We start from the raw sequence: 15,069 nt of genomic DNA, 5'->3' as shown, positions 1-15,069 counted from the left end.
GAAAAACTTGTATTACCCACTTTTTCTCACTGCTTCTGACTTCTAAAAAGTATTTTACTGTTCAGATATACCACATTAAAAATATTTATTTATTTATTTATTTTAAGTGATCTCTACACCCAATGTGGGGCTTGAACTCACGACCCTGTGATTAAGAGTCGCGTGCTCTTCTGACTGAGTCAGCCAGGTGCCCCTGACTTCACACTTTTGTACTAGATGAAAAACTCCTAGAAAACTACCAGTTAAATATTTTCTTCGAAAAATACAATGTTGCTTCCTGTAATTATTTTTCAATTCAAGTATAGATTGGCATTGTTCCATCTTTTGGAGGTGGGTTGGTATGTGTGTACATAAAAACTCATTGCTATTTTGTAGCACTACAATGACTTAACACACCAACTACCCAGAATCAGGCCAAACTTCACAGGTTAAAGACACAGTACTCCACAAGACTGTTCCACTTCAGCCATAAATTTGGGGGTCCCTAGGCTACTCTTCTGACCAGCTGGCTACAAATTTGGGAGTTGCCACACTTTTTAGGCTTGATAATTCTCTAGAGCAAATCTCAGGACTCTGGAAAGGGCTATATTATGATGACTTTATTATAGCAAAAAGATACAAATCAAAAGCACCCTAAGGAAGAGGCACATAGATTGAGGTCTGGGAGCATCTTGAATGTGAGGCTTTCTTCTTCCCCAGGAACACATCACCTGCGGGCATATGTGTAACAATGCAGAGTACTGCCAAGCAGGGAAGCTCGCCTGACCTTCGTTGTCCAAAGTCTTCACTGGTGTTTCATTATGTTGTCATGGTTGGTTGACCACACAGTTGAACTCAAGCTTCAGTGCCCCTTCCCTCCTTGGAGGTCGGGCTGATATCACATGGCTCAAAATTCCAATTCCAACCACAAGGTTGGTCTTTCTGACTTGGTCAGCCCTCACCCCTAATCATCTAATTAGCATAAACTAGGGGTAACTAAGAGTCCCCTCATTAGCATAAACTGTCAGGTGTGGTCTCAAGACCCACTATGAATAACAAAGACACATCAGAAAATTCCAAGGATTGAGGGGCTACCTCCCAGGAAGCAGGGACAAAGACCAGCCAAGTTCTTTATGACACAAGCACACACATTCAAGTGGATGTGAAAACGTGAAAATGCTTCAGTTCTTTTTTTCTCCCTTCATAAGTGTACTCTTTAATCCCCATCACCTATTTCCCCCATTCCCCCATCTCCCCCTCCTAGTAACCACCAGTTTGTTCTCTACAGATAAGAGTCTGTTTTTTGGTTTCTCTTTTTTTTCCCCCTTTGCTCATTTGTTTTTGTTTCTTAAATTCTACATGAGTGAGTTCATGTGGTATTTGTCTTTCTCTGACTTCTTTCTCTTAGTATTATATTCTCTAGCTCCATCTATGTTTTTGCAAATGGCAAGGTTTCATTCTTTTTTTGTGGCTGAAAAATACATTGCACACACACACACACACACACCCTGCATCTTCTTTATCCATCTATTGATGGGCTCTTGGGCTGCTTTCATAGTTTGGCTATTGTAAATAATGCTGCAATAAATAATGCATGTATCCCTTTTAATTAGTGTTTTTTTTGGGGGGGGGGGCGGTAAATACCCAGTAGCGTGATTACTGATTATAGGGTAGTTCTATTTTTTTTTAAGTTTATTTATTTAGTTTGAGACAGAGAGCAAGGGAGAGCTAGTGGGGGGAAGGGCAGAGAGAGAGAGGGAGACAGAGAATCCCAAGCAGGGTCTGCAGTCGTGTAGAGTCGTGTAGAGCTCGACTTGGGGCTTGATCCCACGTTTCACTGACTGAGCCACCCAGGTGCCCCTATTTTTAATTTGTTTGAGGAACCTCAATACTGTTTTCCACAGTGTCTGTGATATTATTTGGGGTCTAGGAGCAAACAGTCAAGAAAGAATTTTTGAGATGTTTTCACTGCAAAAAGGTGGTTTTACAAAGCATGGGGACAGGACCTGTGGGCAGAAAGAGCTGCACTGGGATTGTGTGGAGTTTTAGTAATGGACCTTCTCTCTTCTTCAATTCCCAAGGACTGTCCCTTGGAATGCCTTTTTTTTTTTTTTTTTTAATGTTTATTTATTTTTGAGACGGAGAGAGACAGAGCATGAACAGGGGAGGGTCAGAGAGAGGGAGACACAGAATCTGAAACAGGCTCCAGGCTCTGAGCTGTCAGCACAGAGCCCGACACGGGGCTCGAACTCACGGACTGCGAGATCATGACCTGAACCGAAGTCGGCCGCCTAACCGACTGAGCCACCCAGGCGCCCCCCCTTGGAATGCATTTTAACCCACTGGGAACAATTTGTATTGCAAAATTTAAGAAAGGACTCATCCTATGGTGCCTGGGTGGCTCAGTTGGTTATGCAGCCCACTCTTGGTTTCAGCTCAAATCATGATCTCACAATTCATGAGTTCAAGCCCCACATCAGGCTCTGTGCCGGCAGTGGGGATCCTGCTTGGGGTTCTCTCTAATCCCCTCTCTCAATCTCTCTGGAAGAAGGAAAAGAAATGACTCATCTCCTGTAACACTGCATGATCTCAGTATGACCTATCAGATCTCTCCTGCAGGAAATAGGGCAAATGGATGGAGGTACACTACGTCCAGGCCTTCATGGCTCTAAATCAGGACCCAGACCTAAAGACCTCTTGCAGAATGTGTCTGGCCACTTAGCCAGGCCAATAAACTCACTCCCGACATATTGGAAAATTTTCTAAATAGGCCTCCTTCTAAACCCAGGTTGCTGGAGGAAACAGAGGCCATTCCTAATTAAGGGGATGGTAACCCTCTCACTGTTCCCTCCTAATAGATGTGGGGGCTTCTTCTCATTCATTTCCCAGCTCCATGGCGATAATTAGAGCCAACTGTGATTAGTCTGCCTTGGGATGGGGACTTTAAGGAATATTCCTAGGCAGCTGCTGAAACTCCTTTTGTTTTGGGAAAGTACCTTGTATTCTCCAGCTCAACGTGGACTGCATATTTCCACTTTGGTGGAAAAAAGACAACCACAAAAATATGGTATCTGCTCATCTGTCTGAGCTGATGAGGTTTAGAGCCAGGAACTCTCTTTCTCTGCCTTCTGGCAGCACATCACTTCCTCTCCCACTCCTCCCGTTTCTGCACCACCTTGGGTGTGGCCTACATAACTGGTTCCTAGAGCATCCTCTGGCCTCCAGCACCAATGGCTCCTCCTCCTCCCCTCGCTGTCCAGGAGCAAAGAGCACCCCTCAGACTTATCATTGCCCACTTTAGATATCCCCCCCTGGTGCCCCAAGTAAAACAAACAACAACCAAAAAAAAACCCCAAAAAACTGACAATGGGGAACAAATCTTAAGTGGACCCGAGTGGAACATAATTCAATATTCAAAGTAATTGAAACTTTTATTCTACCAAGGATTACTGAAGGTTTAATAAGCTTGTGTTATCTCTGTTGCAATTTGTTAACAAAAAGATGACTTAAAATGATGGTTGGGGCACCTGGGTTGTCAGTTAAGTGTCCAACTCTTGATTTGGGCTCAGGTCATGATCCCAGGGTTATGGGATTGAGCCCTGCTTTGGGCTCCGTGCTGAGCATGGAACCTGCTTGGGATTCTCTACCCCCCACTCTTGTGCACGTGCTCTCTCTCTCAAAAAACAATGATGGCTAATTCTATTTCAAAGTTTTCATGGATAATTGTTAACTTTAAAGTTTTGCTTGGATGATAGATTGAATTAAGTTCATTGAACATCCTTCCTTAGAGATTCCTTAGAGATTTATACTATATCTAATATATAATTGAAAGTATATAATCAGCCATTCCTCATGACTCCGACGTAGCTCTTTCTGCCCATTGGTCCTGTCCCTGTGCTTTAATAAAATTACCTTTATGCACCAAAGATGTCTCAATTCTTTCTTGACCTTTCGCTCAGAACGTCTACATTTCCACATCATTTTGGTTCCCAACGTGGGGCCCAAGTCCTCTCATCTGGACTTTGAACTGTGGTGCAAACTTGGTGAGTACTTTCTCTTCTCTTCCTTTAACTTCAGGGGCTTTTCAAGGAGTATGGTTTTATTGGAATACTTTTATGTCAATTTCTCAGGCTGCAATCCTCTAGCCTGTGGCTACTCTATGAGGAGGAGAAAGTCTGTCTTTTGGCTGGAAATTAGTACCTTGGTCAGAATGGTAGTAAGACCCAGAAACTTGATGTCCTCTTTTTCATTGGATTTCTAGGTCTTTTCCAAATAGGAGAAAGTGCTAAAGCACTGACAACTGAACACAGGTTTCTGCTTTTGGCTTCTTACTGCAGAAAAATTAAGGATATTTGATTCTGTTGGTAATACACTTTATGCTTGATTCATAAATTTGCCATCTAAAGAATTCTGGTATAACAGTTCACAATTTGTTACTACTTAGTTTTCACTGGAGACTAAGGTTTCTAAGAGATCAAAATTCTGCTAAGTGTAATTAAGACTGATGAAAATAAAGGAAGCAACTCTGTATGTAGGAAAGCAGATGTGTAAGAAAGATATAAGGAATGGAAATACATTTTTGTTGAATTAAAAGAAAGTAATTTTGTCCATAACGAGACTAGTTGTTTGGAGAGAAATGGCTTGGGACAAAATCTAAATGCAAAGTAAAGTTGTAGAAGGTTTGTGAAGGAAATCTTTGGAGAGGAATTTTATGTGTGGTCAAGACAGACTAAGGTTGAAATGAATGGGTTTTATTTATTTATTTTTTATTTTTTGAGAGAGCAAGTGAACATGTAAGTGGGGGAGGGGGCGGAGGGAGACAGAGAGAGAATCTTGAGGAGGCTCCATGCTCATTGCAGAGCCTGATGCTAGGCTTGATCTCACGACCCTGGGATCATGACCTGAGCTGAAATCAAGAGTCAGATGCTCCATCAATCGACTAAGCCACCCGGGTGCCCCTGAAATGAATGGATTTTAAAAATACACTAGTATAAAATTAAAATTCTACTTCCAAAAATGCCTGCTAGGGCAGGTGTCAAAGTGACTAGAGGTCTTCCTCAAATGAAATTGCTGTTGATCACTGTCCTACCATAAAGGCCTGTAGGAGGGATGCTAGCTTCCCCCTGCTTCCCTACTGTATCCTACAAATGGGTGCTGGTGAATGGACTGAAATATCATGCCATGCTGTGACAAACATCCCATTTTAAACCCATGGAAAACATTAGAAAAGATTTACAAGAGGAATTTATCCAATTTGGTAATTTAAGTAGTTAGTAGAGGACATTGACAGCAAACCCTCAAGATAGAAATCCATCACGGTCTAAGCGGCTTTCCAACACAGGAAGTCTTTTATAGCCAATTTCCCTAGGAAACAGTCCCCAGTTGGGTTTTAATTCAATTGGGTATGGGTTTTGGTGGGCTCCAAGCAGAGGTCTCACAGCCAGAAGAGGCTAGACCAGAGATGTGAAGGGGATCACATTAGACCAATGAGGAGGAAACCTCACACACGAGTCTTAAGATTGGCAACCATGCTAGTGACTTAGGTGGCTGTCCCATGCCCAAGACAGACAACTTTGTATAAGGACAGGAATAAGGAGAGGTCTGTCGGCTCCAGACCCCCATCACTCTAAAACCTCATCACATAGACTCAGACATGACCAGACAGCTTTAAGGAACTAAGGATGACTTTACGAAATATGGAGCCATAAAGCCCCTTGGAAATGTTGGCCTTATAGAGGCCAGCATTACATATTATAGAGTGCCCAGCAACTTTATCAGGTGAGTAAAGAAAGCCACTTTCTGGCAGGTGCAGGAACCTCAGGATGTTCCAGGGGGGTCTTCACGAAGAGGAATTTGCCCAAATCTATAGGTATTGCAGGCTTATCTGATGGCAAGTATGTGGCTTGGCTTCTGGCCTACAGAGGCTACTAATATTAGATTCATTATGAAAAGTTCCAGCAAAGCAGATTTTAAAAGATCTGGATGGTCGATTGCTATTCTTACTGAGCTTATATAAATAATCCGGCTAAATTTGTTAAAATTGGTCTTATTTTTCAAATGAATTAGTCTTGATTTGGCTATCTCTGGAAATATGGGTGATTTTAGAGAGAAAAATTATGTTTCAATAACACATCTTGGTGGATGTTAAATTCTAGTTGATTTTTGAATGTTTGTTGTTTGCCTAAGCTAGACAGCTTGAGGTAAACTTCAGAGAAATTGCCATCATAGCTCATATATCAACGATCTTCTTGCTTGTTATTCTGTAGGGATAAAGAAGGACCCCATGGGCACATGATTTTTAAAAAATATTTTGAATGTTTACTTATTTTTGAGAGAGACAGAGACAGAGTGTGAGTGGGGGAAGGGCAGAGAGAGAAGGAGACACAGAACCCGAAGCAAGTTCCAGGTTCTTAGCTATCAGCACAGCTCCAGGCTCTGAGCGTCAGCACAGAGTCTGACATGGGGCTCTAACCCACAAACCATGAAATCATGACCTGAGCCGAAGTCAGATGCCTAACCATGACTGAGCCGCCCTGGGCATATGATTATTTAAACAGCTGGAAAATAGGATGGATTCCTCAACAATTGTATAACTCAACTATCACCTTGACCAATTCTGTGTGGCTGGGATGACAAAATTGTTCCTTAAAAGCCAGAGTGTATCCCACTCCATGGGGTTAATTATGGACTTGTGGAGATAATGGGTAACCCCACTTTCCTTATGCTTTTATACTGGATGATGCACTTGGGGCCCTACTTGTCTATTCTAAATCTTTTCTAATGTCTTGTCTACTCCTAGACAAGTCTTGCCTCACTTGTCAGTGATTCCTTATAATTAAGATATTGTTAGGGCTAGACCTCAAAGAGCGCTTCTTGATGGTTTTATCCCTTAGCCATATTTGTCCTAGGAACTACCTCTATTGATGTGAAATTGCAAATAGAGGCTTTAGCCAAGCATACAACAGCCCTCCTGGTGGAAGGAGCCTCAAAACTTACTGTGGGACAGTTCCTGATAGTAATGATTTCACATCAGGTCCAAAGTGTTTTAGAAACTAAAGGCCACCAATGGATGATGGGGGCGGGGGGTTCTTACTAAACGCCAGGCTATGCTTTTAGACACACCTGAGGTGGTCCTTAAGACTCATCAGACCGTAATCCCAGTTACCCTTATGCCTGGACCTGACCATCATACTTCTATAAAGCATAGCTGTTCAGAGGTTGTTGATCTTGTTTATTCTACCTGATCAGACTTAAAACATTCTCCTATTGATGATGCAGATGATGATTTACTGACTGCAGTAGTTTCATGAAAAGGGGGATATAAAAAGCTGGGGACACAACAGTCAGACTCAGACTGTTGAGGCCAAAGCACTCCCAGTAAATACATCTGCCCAAAAAGCAGAGTTAATAGCGCTCACTCGTGCTTTACAATTGGCAAAGAGCCTCAAACGCATGGGGGCAATCTGGAGACAGAGAGAGAGAGAGAGAAGGAGAGAGAGAGAGAGAGCTGTTATCAAATCATAACTCTCCTATTAAATATGGACCTGAAATAATAGCTGTCTTAGAGGCTGTGCATGAACCTAAAGAGGTGGCTGTAATTCATCTGGGAGGCATCAAAAGGGAGGGTCTATAGAATCTAAAGGAAATAACGGACTATGCAGCCAAGCAAGCTGCACAAAGTCTACAAATATTAAGTCTCATACCAGTCCTAACACCAATAAAAGATACATCCCCAGTATCTTCAGATCAAGAAATTCACATAGCCCAGGAACGAGGATATTCAGAAAAGGGACAGGACTTGATTGTTAATAATGAGGGAGAAAGAACAGGTGAAGCAACCGTGTCAGTCTTAGTTTTTGAACTCTAACTTGTCACTATTTTTGTTTTCCTGTGCTTGAAAATTTTTATACTAAATTTGAAAATCAGAGGTCGGCCTGAGCAGGAATACTAGCTTCTTACAAGAAGTCCGTGTCTTCTCTCCGTCTACATACTTGGGTAATGCGGGCAGGCCCAGATGGTATGAAGCCACGAGTGGGGCTCGTGAAAAACCGTAGCATAGGTCTAGGTTACGAGTGTGTGACCAAACGTTAGAATCAGAACACACAAATGCGTGTGAAGTCCAAGGTAACAGAAGTGCTTAAATAAATCTAACCAACTTCCAAGCTTTACTGAAGTTGGGTATGAACACTGTATACTCCTGGTCTTATTCACCTATTAGTTCTAAGCCTCCTGGAGACATCAGCCTTGGACCTTCACGTAGACCCTTTTCGCGCTCATGTGTACCTAGCACTTCTTGCTGCGAACGGCCCCCAGCACCAACTCATTGCGCCGGAGCGACCCGCCGCCTTCTCGGTTGCGCCCCCACCGGCAGCCAGCCCAAGCCCCGCCCCCGGGTCTTAATGCGAGGACCCTCAGCGGGGCTGTCCGCGGCGGCGCCGTACTCATTCTATCCTGTTGCCTGGGCAGACAATCTCCCACCTCGGCGTGCGCTGCGGTGCGGCATTTTGGCCTCGGGAATTCAGCCGCAGGCCGTGGCCAGCCGTTTGGCGAGAAGCAGTCGCGGCAGGCGGTGGAGAAAGCGGCCTGGACAGAGGCTCTCTCAGGGCTCCACCATGGCGGCGGTGGTACGCGCTGCAGGCTGCCTCCCTGCGCTGTGTGGCTTGCCGGCGGGTGAGAGCCGGGACGCCGGGAGAGGGGCTCTGAGCGGGGACGGGAGCGGGGGCTCGCCTGCGGCCTGCAGATGCACGGGCAGAAAGAAGCGGCCTCTGAACCCATCATGCCGGGCTCCGATCCTGCCCGGAGCTGCTGTGTGACCTTGCACGCTTCCGCGCCCTCTCTGGGTCGCAGGGCTTTTGTCTGTAAAGTGAGGGTGGACTGGACGCAAAGGCTCGTTCCACTTCACCGGACTCCTCCTGCGTGCTTGGCTAACAGGCGCGGGAAACTGGGGAGCAAGTATCGCCTTCCCGGCGGGCGTGACCCACAGGTTCCTTTGGTGAGGTCGATGTGGGGTTCGAAGCCGATGGAGGCAGTCCTGCAGCTTGGGTCGGATAGGATTAGTGTCAGTCATTTTAGATCCCGGGCTGATCAGTGTCATTATTGAAAAGAAGAATGTTTTGAATGTCCTTAGTTTTGCTGTTACTGTTGTCTCCCCCCGCCCCTTGTTGGTTTGCAGCCTGAGGAGGGTCAGTCTGCTGTATCCTTTAGCATAAGGTCTACCACTGTGCTTCATGACTAGGGCTTTTTTTCATCCTTCTATTTTATTGTAAACCCACAACCCAACATTCGTAATTCCAAATTCTAAAGACCTCTGAAAACCGAAAAGGTTTTGTTTGTTTCTTTTTGGTAACTCATTTTGTTGGGAAACTTAACCTGAAATGATTTGGCAGGAAATCTGACCTGAACATTCTTTACTTTTGTTCATGTTGTGACCACCTCCTCCTCTTTTCAAGGCTCCATTCAAATAACACCTATAGCGTTTGTAGCTTTCCCTCATGAGTTCTTACTGTGTTCCAGGAACTATCTTAAAACTATTTATGCTTTTCCTCACTTCATCTATACAGTGCCTTTGTGAGATAGATGCTTTTTCTATTCTTATTTTGCGGACCAAGAATTAAGACACATAGGTTGAGAAACGCGTTCAAAGTTACACTGGGAGGAGGTCAGGTTTTTGCGCCCACACCATCTGGCTCCAGAGCCTGGTTGTGTTTGGTTTTGTTTTGTTTTTTCTTCTTCTGGTGCATTATAAACTTTTCTTTTGGTAGCAGCTTTATTGAGATGTAATTTATACACCATACAATTCATCCTCTGAAGGGGTATGATTCAGTGGTTTTTAGTATATCTGCAAATCTATACAACCATCACCATAATAAATTTTTAGAACATTTTCATTTCCCCAAAAACATACCCTTTTGCTCTCATCCCCCCGACTTGCTCATTGCCCCCAGCTCTAGGCAACCACTGATCTTTCTACCTCTATAGTTTGTGTGTTCTGCATATTTCATATAGACGGAATCATATACTGTGTGGTCTTTTGTGATTGGCTTGTTTCACTTAGCATAAGGTTTTCAAGATTCATTCATGTTGTAGCATGCAGCACTGTTGCATTCCATTTTATGGATGAATTTCTGTGGCATGTATCTACTACATTTTGTTTATCCATTTATCAGTTGATGAACATTTGGGTTTTTCCACCTTTTGGCTGTTATGCCTGATGTTGCTATAAATATTTGCATGCAGTATTTTTGTTTCTGTTGTGTATAGACCTGGGAGTGGAATTGCTCGATCAAATGATCAAACGGTAACTCTGTGTTTAACTTTGAGGAATGGCTAGACTGTTTTCTAAAGTAGCTGCACAATTTCACACTCCCACCAGCAGTGCGGGAGAGTTCTTCCTTCCCTACATTCTTGTCAATGTTTGTTATTATTTGTCCTTTTGATTATAGTTATTCTAGTGGGTGTGAAGTGGTATCAGTTTGTGGTTTTGATTTGCATTTCCCTGGTGGCTTATAAACATCTTTTTTGTGTGTGTTTATTTGGCCATTTATGAATGTTCTTTGGAGAGATGTCTATTCAAGTATTTACCCATTTTTTTTTTTTAACGTTTATTTATTTTTGAGACAGAGAGAGACAGAGCATGAATGGGGGAGGGACAGAGAGAGAGGGAGACACAGAATGGGAAGTAGGCTCCAGGCTCTGAGCCATCAGCCCAGAGCCCGATGCGGGGCTCGAACTCACGGACCGCAAGATTGTGACCTGAGCTGAAGTCGGATGCTTAACTGACTGAGCCACCCAGGCGCCCCTATTTACCCATTTCTAAATTGGGTTGTCTTTTTATTAGTGAATTGTAAGAGTTCTTTGTATACTCTAGATATAAGTTCCTTGTCAGATAATTTGCAAAAATGTTCTCCATTTGTGTGTTGTCTTTTCTCTCTGAATATAGTTTCCCTTAAAACACAGTTTTAAATTTTAGTGAAGTCTGATTTATCTACTTACTCTTTGTTGCTTATGCTTTTAGTATATCTAAGAAACCATTGCCAATTTGAAGGTCATGATGATGTGCCTTTTTTCTAAGAGTTTTATAGTTTTTCCTCTTACCTTTAGGTCTTTGACCCATTTTGAGCTGATTTTTATATATGGTATGAAGTAGCACTCTAACTTCATTGTTTTGCAAGAGGATATTCGTTTGTCCTAACACCATTTCTTTTTTCTTTTTTTTTAATGTTTATTTATTATTGAGACACAGAGAGAGACAGAGTGTGAGCAGGGGAGGGGCTGAGAGAGAGGGAGACACAGAATCTGAAACAGGCTCCAGGCTCTGAGCTGTCAGCACAGAGTCTGACACGGGGCTCGAACTCACGGACCGTGAGATCATGACCTGAGCCGAAGTCGGATGCTTAACCGACTGAGCCACCCAGGCGCCCCTGTCCTAGCAACATTTCTTAAAAAGATTGTTCTTTCCCCGCTGATTTGTCTTGGTACCCTTTTCAAAAATCACTTACGAGTAAATGCTGTCAGAACCTGTTTGGAAGCACTCTGCTATGTGAAGTGGCACATAATACGGTTACAGCCTGAGATTGCGGGAGTTTCAGAGTCTTGAGAGAGGGGGACTCTCTCCCCCAGAGTGCTGGGGGGCCACTTTGGGAACCAGGAGCCTTCACCAAGAGTGATATTTCAGGAGAACGTGTCAGAGGCACAAAGGGATTGAGGAGCACAGTGTGTTCAAGAATGACTACAAGTTGGAGGTGCCTGGGTGACCAAGTGTCCAACTCTTGATTTCAGCTCAGGTCGTGATCCTGGGGTCATGGGACTGAGCCCTGCTTCAGGCTCTGTGCTGAGTGTGGAGCCAGCTTAAGATTTTCTCTCTCTCTCTCTCCCTCCCCCTCTGCCCCTCTCCCTGTCTCACACGCTCAACCTCTGTCTTTAAAAAAAAAAAAAAAAAAAAAGAATGACTACAGTCAGAGAGGGTGGAGGGGAGAGTGGTGGCAAGTGAGGCTGATATGGGAGGTTGGGTCCTCGTTGCAGTCACGTAGGCTATGTTGAGGAGTTTTGAATTGGTGCAGGCAGTAGGGAGCCAAAGAATGATAAATCAGAGCTGGGAGGTGACCAGACTTGTTATTTTAGGAAGGGCTGCCTGACGGCAGATGGGGAATGAGAGGGGTAGCAGCAGGACCTACTAAGGGACTGTTGTTACTTTGTGGCTGAGGGATGGCACCTGAATAAAGAGGGGGCAGTGAGACCATAGGGGAGGGCGTAGCTGATAGATTTTTGCAGAGAATTAATAGGGCTTGGTAACTGGTTAGATGTGAGCATGAAGGAGAAGGTGATGCTGTCTACTTCACGTGGTCATGGAACCTGGAAATTATTCACTTCCTTCTCTTGGTTCTTTTATTCTATAGATGTTAATATTCTTTGGGTGTTAAAGTGTTCCTTTTAATGCAGAAAGTATCTTAAAAGATTTTTTTTTTTTTTTAATTTATAGGTCACATATGGTCCAGGCAGCTTTACCTAAACACCTTTCCAACAGCTTCCATTTTGGCATTGAAGACTGTTCTCAGCAATGGTGAGATTCATTTATCCAACTACTGTTTCTTACAGGATCTAATGCTAGAGTGCTTCGTGTAACTGTAAATGAACAGAGCACACACTTTTTTTGGGGGGGGGCATTCTTTATAATGGAAGTACATAAGGTCTAGAGTATTTTTCAAATTTTTTATGATTACAGTTTTTATAGTTCAAGGCTTTAAAAAATAATAGCTACAGTTTTTGACTAATTCGTATGTGCTAGGCTTGTAACACGTTATATTGGTTAATCGTCACCAGTTTTTATGAGGGGGTTGTCCTTTCCATCTTGCGGACGATGGAGTGAGTCTGTGAGAGGCTAAGTGACTTGCTCAAGATTGCACAGCCAGTAAATGGCAGGACTGGGTCCTGAGCTGTCTGGGGACTGTGATGCATCCTCGTAATGCAGGGTCTTTGCAGAGGCCTTTGCTTCTACACTGCCATAGCGCAGGGCCCTCTCTTCAGTCACTCTCCAGAAGGGAAGGAAGCCGACCCTTGCCTGGTCCATGTTGTGCTTATGGTCCGTGGAACCCTGCCTTTCCCTATGGTTAGGGCGGAATTGAAATCTCATTGTTTTCTTGGCCTTTTGGAGCTTTACTTTTAGTCTTCTTCCCTTTCATATTATTAACCCCACTTGTCAAGATGCTGTCATACCTTGCTTGAGGGGTTCAGAAGAGGGTGGTGACCTGAACTCTTCCCTTTATTTGTTCACTGACTAGTTGGGTGACTCATTCATTCGTAAACTACTGACTCTGCCCTCTATTGTGAGCCAGGTAGTGTCCCCAACCTGAGCTGATATGGGGCCTGCAGAAGCCTTCGTGAGGAAGGCCAGAGACTGGCCTAATTTCTCAGAGACTCGAAAATAGCTGCTTTCACTCTTCGGCTTTCTGTTCAAGCTTGTTGCCCTGAAATAAACTTTATTCTCTCGAGGGCTGTTTTAATCCTCCTTTTCACTTTTCTCACAGTGACTAAATTCTCTACTGAAATGCAAAGCTGGAGTGTGTACACGGTTTTTGTAATCAGTATTCCCATTTTCTTGAGTCCACTAATTCCTGTCACCCCTGCCATTGCCCTCACTGGACACCACCATCCATGGGATTGGTCAAATGGCTGCCTCTAAGACATGGTTTTTCATAAAAACTTGATGTGATACATGCATGTAGTTAGAAAAATTCCAAGAAACACAAAAAAGCAAATCTCTCGTTCTAACCCCAAACGCATCAGTTTTCTTCCTCAGAGGCAACCGCTGTTACCAGTTTCCTTTATATGCTTCTGAAATTAGTCTATAAAGTATATTCATATCCCCTCCTGGTTTTTTCAACATGAAGGGCAGGATGTTCTACTACTCTTCTGCACCTTGCTCTTCTGAACAGGTCATTTATAGGACTTTCCACACGGGTACATGGCCCTGCTCATACAGCAGAGGTCGCCATTTGCCAAGACTAGACTCTTGATTGTGGGCTCCTAAGGGCAAGTAGCAACCCTGGTAAGGACAGATCTCCATCTTTCTTTAGATGGCTACATCCGTTGTGTGGACAGACTGTAACTTCTGTAACTAGGATGGACATTTAAGTTAGCAGAATAAAGTTTTGATTTATGTTTTAAAGAAAGACTGTCCTCAAAATATGATTCTTAAAAGTTCAGGATTTTAGTGACTTACTTTCATTAGTAATGATTAATTCTTTGGTGCTGGCAATATTTTCCCACAGGCGTGGAACATCTAACTCAAAGTTTTATTCCGTCTACCTACAGGCCCTTTGTCATCTCCAGGAACCAGAGGCAGCCATCATTTTGCCAGCTTGACCCGTGCGCTACAGACACAATGCTGTATTTCTTCTCCCAGTAACTTGATGGGCCAGCAGTATAGATCCTATAGTTTCTTCACTAAATGTACGTAGACTGGCTACAAACTTCCCATTTCGTGAAACAGAAAAATAAAAGGTGCTTTCGTATCTCAATTTTTCTTCTTTTTCTTCTTCCTTTAGTGAATGAACACTTTAGAGACTAGTATATGATGTGCTATTAAAATAAAAATATTCCTTAGAGTACCTCCTGGGATTATGTCGCATATTACCAGCTGTATTTGTACTGTTCTTTGGGGAGCACTCGTTTACTTTTATCCCCTTGGTTGGGTACCTGAGACCTAAGGAGTATTGAATCATGGTCCAGATCCCTGCTGATGTAGATTCACACCAAGAATATAATCAAAGTCTGTTTTTAGTTGCACTTCAGTTGAGGAGAGAGTACAAATCAGGAAAAGTTAATTTTAAGTAGACATTGTTTTGCTAACACTGCTCTGACTTGCAGTAGTGTTTGAAATAGTCGAGTCTTGGGGCGCCTGGGTGGCGCAGTCGGTTAGGCGTCCGACTTCAGCCAGGTCACGATCTCGCGGTCCGTGAGTTCGAGCCCCGCGTCAGGCTCTGGGCTGATGGCTCGGAGCCTGGAGCCTGTTTCCGATTCTGTGTCTCCCTCTCTCTCTCTGCCCCTCCCCCGTTCATGCTCTGTCTCTCTCTGTCCCAAAAATAAATAAAC

At 43.6% G+C, this 15,069-nt stretch overlaps 1 protein-coding gene across 1 annotated transcript in view; it reads left to right on the top strand.

The window, feature by feature from the left end:
- Positions 1–8,437: 8,437 nt before the first annotated feature.
- The window catches only part of MRPS5 (mitochondrial ribosomal protein S5), a 29,150-nt gene continuing 22,518 nt past the window's right edge, over positions 8,438–15,069 (top strand). Inside the window, exons 1-3 of the mRNA XM_047069389.1 lie at positions 8,438–8,649; positions 12,458–12,538; positions 14,290–14,427. Of these exons, the coding sequence (XP_046925345.1) occupies positions 8,592–8,649; positions 12,458–12,538; positions 14,290–14,427 (277 nt within the window). The 5' untranslated portion in view covers positions 8,438–8,591. The remainder of the gene's footprint in view (positions 8,650–12,457; positions 12,539–14,289; positions 14,428–15,069) is intronic.

The sequence above is a fragment of the Lynx rufus genome, unplaced genomic scaffold (genome assembly GCF_022079265.1).
Source record: "Lynx rufus isolate CCGP_SWC_20201006 ecotype Redwood Valley unplaced genomic scaffold, mLynRuf1.p SCAF_8, whole genome shotgun sequence".
NCBI classification, from domain to species: domain Eukaryota; kingdom Metazoa; phylum Chordata; class Mammalia; order Carnivora; family Felidae; genus Lynx; species Lynx rufus.
This window is presented reverse-complemented; position numbering and strand designations above follow the sequence as displayed.